This window comes from Sebastes umbrosus, chromosome 18, assembly GCF_015220745.1.
Source record: "Sebastes umbrosus isolate fSebUmb1 chromosome 18, fSebUmb1.pri, whole genome shotgun sequence".
NCBI lineage: Eukaryota > Metazoa > Chordata > Actinopteri > Perciformes > Sebastidae > Sebastes > Sebastes umbrosus.
This window is the reverse complement of record NC_051286.1, coordinates 14,827,363-14,833,481: the sequence shown is the minus strand read 5'-3', so window position 1 is coordinate 14,833,481 and position 6,119 is coordinate 14,827,363. Positions and strand designations below refer to the sequence as shown.

Genomic DNA, 6,119 nt, shown 5'->3' with positions numbered 1-6,119 from the left:
GGCTGCCCGGCTCCAACTGTACTCCTTCATCTCTCCTCAAAAACTAAATTCACTCCTCAAACATTTCACTTCCGGTTTGCTCCCCAGGTCACGCCCCTTTACACCTGTGGGGCTCAGACCACGTGACTAGTGATGGGAATTCCGGCTCTTTTTAGTGAGCTAGATCATTTGGCTCAGCTCACCAAGAAGAACCGGCTCTTTCGGCTCTTCGTTTTACCACTTCTGCCTTTTATAATTCAGCCAAATTTAGCGCTGTTTTGACCTATGATTAGTATATGTGCACATATATCACTTAAATTATTCAATTTAATTATACTAAACCTTATCATTTCCAGAATACCATCATTTTACATGCTGCTTCGTCATTAACACAATATTCAGTCACAGTCAGTGCCCGTGGCGTGGAGAAGATCATCCTATCATTCTGCCTTGAATTAATTAAAGAAAGGAAAAAAAAACGTCTCTCGGACGGGAGCCGACTCTTATTGTTCACTTAAAAGAGTAGACTCTTTGAACCGGCTCGTTCGCGACCGACACATCACTACACCTGACAACACTTGATACAGAGGGACACTTGGACACAATGGCTTTTTACCATTAAACCCTCTATTGTTAATGCACACATATTCGTCACACAGTTTCTTCTCAGTTCTTCATGAGATAAAAATTCTCTTGTACAGAAACTTTAAATTATTTTTTTTAATTGTTGTGATGTGTTTTGATTGCTCTCTATACGGCGTAAGATTCCTGACATGTTACACGTCTGAGAACACGCTGCTGATAAATGCTTAGTAAAGATGAAAACAAGACTGAAGTGGACCATAAACAGACAACAGAGAACAACAAGATCACCTAATTTCAGAGTTTATTTTAGCTTCATGACAGTTTGTCACTGACCTTTACCACTAAAATCAAAATGAAAAGTAGTGGAATGAATCAAGTCAATGCAATCATGACATTTGTACATTTTCTGTAAAAGTGATGCTGATGATGAATGCACTTTAATTTGGCACCTACACATTTATTAACATCCCGGACCTTCCGTGTATTGACAGGAATGAAGAAAATAAAAATGAATAGTGGTGTCCACATACTGTAAATGCAACTGAAGACAGAGAAGCAGCACAGCAGTGAAAGAACATTTATATTGAGATTTCTTTTTACAGTTGTGGCTACCAGTGAGTAAAGCTGTTGATCGGTTGGCATCAATTTACATGTAGAGGCTTCGCTTTAACAGCAATAAAAAAAGGAATGACGTCTTATAAAACAGCGGGATATGTTCATTTTGTTGCCTACTCCTTATGAACTTTATTCACTCCAGCAATTGTGATCACATTAGCCACTTCACCAAAGCACCTTTTTCGACTAAATCCTCTGAGATGATTGGCACAATGTACATACAAATTACAATGAACTCAAGCCCCAACGAATGCTCCCAACAACACCATCACTCGCCAAAAAAGACAAAATCAGATGCACAATTTGTAAACACTTTAACTAATAAAGTCCCCTAAACATTATGTAAACAATGATAAATGTTAGTCCATTTCAACTTTTTGTTCTATACAGCTTAGATTACATTTGATCTATTTGATTACAATAAGCTATCGATGATAAAGATATTAGTAAATGTTCAGAATACTTAATTGCATGTACATAATATAAAAAGTGACATTGTCATAATTTTATGTTTATTTTGTGCAAAATGCTTTAGTAAACTATAATTTGGCATTTATGAGAAACCTTTAAAAAATTGTTTTTCTTAATAAAAAAAAAAAAAAAAAAAAAAAAAAAAAAAAAATCATAGATGGATTTACAGAGCCCCTTGGGAAAAAAAAAATAATCTCCACACAATGTTTTAAAGTCATGCTCAAGCTTCCAAATCCAACATTCATCTCCACCTGTAATACTGTGCAAAAATGATGGGTTCAGCGAGTGCAAGCAGCTCGGCCAACTCGACCATCGATCAAGTTCTGCAAGATTCTAGGCAACACCGGCTGACACTGCCGTTTATCTGAAGCTTCAACCAACGTTAAATGACGAGTTGACCCGCGAGGCGAAAAAAGTAAAAGTTAAGGCATCAGACTAATTCTGAAGGCAGTATATGAGTGACTGTGCCTCAAGCTGAAAACACCGCTGGTATCCTGCTGAGATATTTACCCACTTGGCACATGAGCAGCATGACACACACAGAGGATCACTAACAGTATAAAAACATGACATTTTGGTATATAGCCAAGCCAAACATTGATCATCCATATAAGCTCTGAATCATCTACAGTTTTGAGATCAACACATTCACTGGACTCTGGGTCATTTTTGAGAACTATCCACGTCCAGCTCTGCTGTATTATCACTAGTGCCAGGTCTAACTAAACATTTGGCTCTCGGGTTGGAAAGGAACATGCAGCCACCAGGGGGAGGAATCTAGCAGGTTTTTCTTCATGTAAGTTTATAATATATTAATTTACTTTGTACCTCATGAATTTAACTGCATTAAAAAGCTTCACATGTACTGTCGATGAAACAGAAATCCATGTGAACGAAACAGAAGTAGGAATCAGTAACATAAAAAAAAAAAAAAAAGCATCCCTATTGGTGTACCTGTAGCTTTACATGCGATTTATCGTGTGTTGCCACAAGTTTAATAACAAAAGGGACAATTGAATATGATGATTGTAACTAAAATACAAATCAAAGATGAGCTTTTAAAAGAAAAAGGACAAGATTAAAATGAGAGCTTTAAGGCAGCGATTTCTCCAGGAAGAAGCTACAATCTTGCAGAATCGGAGGCGTGTGTGTGGCCCGCTCGGCTCGGCTCAGCTCAGCTTGTAATCTTTGTCGTCCCAGTCGCTGACAGTGGAATGAAGAGGCGAATCAGGGGTTACAGGTCGTCATCCCCGATTCCCTCGAAAGCGTAGTTGCCATGGAAATCGTTGCCGCTGATATCGTTTGCTGAGTTGGAGGCGCTGATTCCTCGGAGGGACACCGAGCTCAGCTTGGTCTAAATGGAATAATCAATAGTGTACTGAGTGCTAGACTGAAGTTGATTCATTAGAATATATTTAAGCTTCTGGGAATACATTATATCCCCATCATTCAGCTGCGTATTTTGAACACAATTATTTTAGAAGCACAATAATTTAGAACAGAAATAAAAGTCATAAATGTACTCACCGAGAGTTTGACGATTTGTTCACGGTTCGGGTCAGGAGAGTCCTGCAGACAGAACAACACGCAGAGTCAAATTATCCTGAAATCTGCACAAATCAAATTCAAACTGAGGTGCATATTATCCCATTTCTCACCAGTAGAGGGGGAGATTTCACAGCTTGCTGACTGTCTGACCGGTGGATGGAGCCGTTGTGTCGTTTCCTCAGCATCTAAAATGTGACAGAGGACAGCAGCAGAAGTGAAGATACAACAACTGTGGAGGGATCATTTAAATTGTAAGCTTTGCTTTGCCTTTACTTGTGTTCAGTCCAATGAGTTCATGTAGCTTATAATATATTAATTTACTTTGTACCTCATGAATTTTAAATGCCAAACTGTCTTAAAAAGATGTTATACTCTGTATTTATAATGTAAAATGTCATATCAAATTTTGGAAAGGTGAGTTAGCGTTCTCTGATAATCTGTGTATTAAATATTAGAGGTGTAACAATCCATCGATCTGGATCAATATATCGATTTATTGATCAACAATCCAATATATTGATGCAAATTGAACATTGATACATATCATCTTTAAGATATGCCCTATTTTGAAATTCTTAACTGATAAAAGACATAGACCACTGCCTTAAACATGAGAAATGTGGCACTTTATATCGAACAACAGGTCTATTTTGTATAATTTTTTATTAAAAAAAAAAGAAGATTAGATTGTTTTTCATTTCATGTCTGGAAGAGCCCAGTAATAAAATTGTCAAATTATATTTAAGTACCTTTTTCTGAGTTGATATAAATGTAACTGATTGTGTTAAATGGGCATATGATATAGTCTCTTATTACACCCCTTTCTTGAATACTCAATTCTGATTGGTCAATCACGGCGTCCTACAGTCTGTTATTTATTTATAGCAGATCGTTGCTATGGGCGCAGTTCTGATGTCGGACTAATTATTGATTTCTTAAGTAAGTAGCCGTGTAATAAGCGGGATAATGTACAGCTATGGGGTCATTTTTCTTAACACAAACCTTCTTAATGCTGCCGCCTGACTTCTTCACCATTAGTTCGTCCACCATAGACTGAAGGCAGATACTCATCATGATAGCCTGAAATCACAAACTGAAAGTCAATACAATCTGGAATATTAAACAGTATTAAGTGCACATTTACTTAGAAGAACTGCAGGAACTAAATACTCTGACCATACTAATCACATCAATGTAATGCTTCTACTTAACCTCATGCTTGTTGACCCTGTCAGCTCTTCTTACCTGTTGACTGGTGATGGTGACCCACTGGAGGCGGTCCTTGCTCATCAGATACTCGAAGGCCAGCTCCAATTTGACCTCGCATTTGGACGAGCTGCAGGGAGTGGTGGTGCCGTTGGCTATCGGGACTTGCTGCAGAGTCGAGGGAGAAAGATGGAGAGCTATGATTTGGTGTTTGGGTTGTATCATCATCATTATCATGCTATAAATACATCACAACTGTATGAACTTTTATCACCAACCACTTAAGATTTATGTTTATTCTATGGAGTGCTGCAGGAATGAGTCCTAAAACCCAGAAATGAGCAATTTAGCACTTCCGGTTCCCTCGTCTGGAAGTCACCGGGTTTTTTGAATGAGTTCTTAGTTTAATGCCTGAAATAAGGTCTGTGGTTAACATACGCTTAAGAGACTTTAACGTTTTGTTCTATGACATAAAATACATCAATAAATACCCTACTCGTGAATTTTGACGCTTTTATGTATCTTAAAAAAGGCTTTTTTTTTGCAATAATCCAAAACCGAATGGGAAAATCCTATTGGCTTTTTGTCGAGGGAACCAGTGCGATGCTAACTTCCTGGTTGGCCTACAAAAATACGTCCTATCTGCACCACTCTATTGGGGACTTTTTCCTCCTTTAACATTCAAGTTAAATATGTCTTCTTGTGTTTAAAGTGCATGGAAAATAAATAGACTTCCATATTTCTTAACCAACATCCAACTTGCATTCTTAAGTAGAGGATAAGCTTGCTATTCTACTCCATGACTAGAGAGGGTCATGTAAGCAGCTAAATCACATTTCCTATCCTCCATCTCTTCTTGTTAAGCTGCCATTCTTAAGCTGCTGTCATCAGCAATGACAGGCAGCCAAAATCTTAAGAAGACGAATGCTAAAAGATTAACACGGGGTGCAAAGAAAGAAGGAAAATATGTACAAATACAGAATTTCAAAAGCCTTCAAGAATGTGTGAAGCTCAGAGACACACACACACACAGCTTTCCCTGGAGACGAGCCCTCATTCCTCATTTATGGAGCCTTTGCTCTTCACTGAGACTACTCCCTCTGGGCCAGAAACTAGCTTTAACACACACTAAAGATAACTTAAAGAAGAAATACAGACAAAAACACACCTACACACACATGCCAACTGTTTATACATGTTCTTCCGGATGCGATTTTGAGATTCGAACTACGAGGGGGGTTGCAGCGCTGCACCAAATGAGATGTTTTGAATAGTTGGTTCTGAAAGGAAAGGGCTCATTAAAATGACTCTGACCTCTGAGAATGAGTTGAGGAATTAACCACCCCGCTGGACAGCGCGGGGGCTCAGCCTGTAATCAGACGAGCCAAGATGCATTTTAATTTTAGAAGTGTTGCCATGTGTCCAGATCTCCGTGCAAATTAACTTTTGGAGAATCATAAAAAAAATGTTTCTGTGATACACATAATGACTGTGCTGCTTGAACACTAATGCAATACAAACGTGAACGGTTTTCCCCCATCTCCATTTAAATTAAGTCTGAAAATGTTTCGAATGCTAGCTGAAATGATGTGTGGGTAGAGCTGCATGTAATGCTTTCCTCAGCTATTCACAGAAGTGAAAATAGATTGTTCAAGCTTTCAGAGGAACTGTCTCTTTTCGAGACGACTGACTGGGAGGATGCTGGAAAAAAAAAA

The 6,119-nt window shown here is 38.3% G+C and overlaps 1 protein-coding gene across 1 annotated transcript in view; it reads right to left on the bottom strand.

Annotated features, from left to right (window-relative positions):
* Positions 1-848: 848 nt before the first annotated feature.
* Positions 849-6,119, bottom strand: part of snx17 (sorting nexin 17) — a 33,747-nt gene continuing 28,476 nt past the window's right edge. Inside the window, exons 11-15 of the mRNA XM_037751667.1 lie at positions 4,444-4,572; positions 4,201-4,278; positions 3,309-3,383; positions 3,178-3,219; positions 849-3,004 (exon numbers count right to left, since the gene is read on the bottom strand). Of these exons, the coding sequence (XP_037607595.1) occupies positions 2,885-3,004; positions 3,178-3,219; positions 3,309-3,383; positions 4,201-4,278; positions 4,444-4,572 (444 nt within the window). The 3' untranslated portion in view covers positions 849-2,884. The remainder of the gene's footprint in view (positions 3,005-3,177; positions 3,220-3,308; positions 3,384-4,200; positions 4,279-4,443; positions 4,573-6,119) is intronic.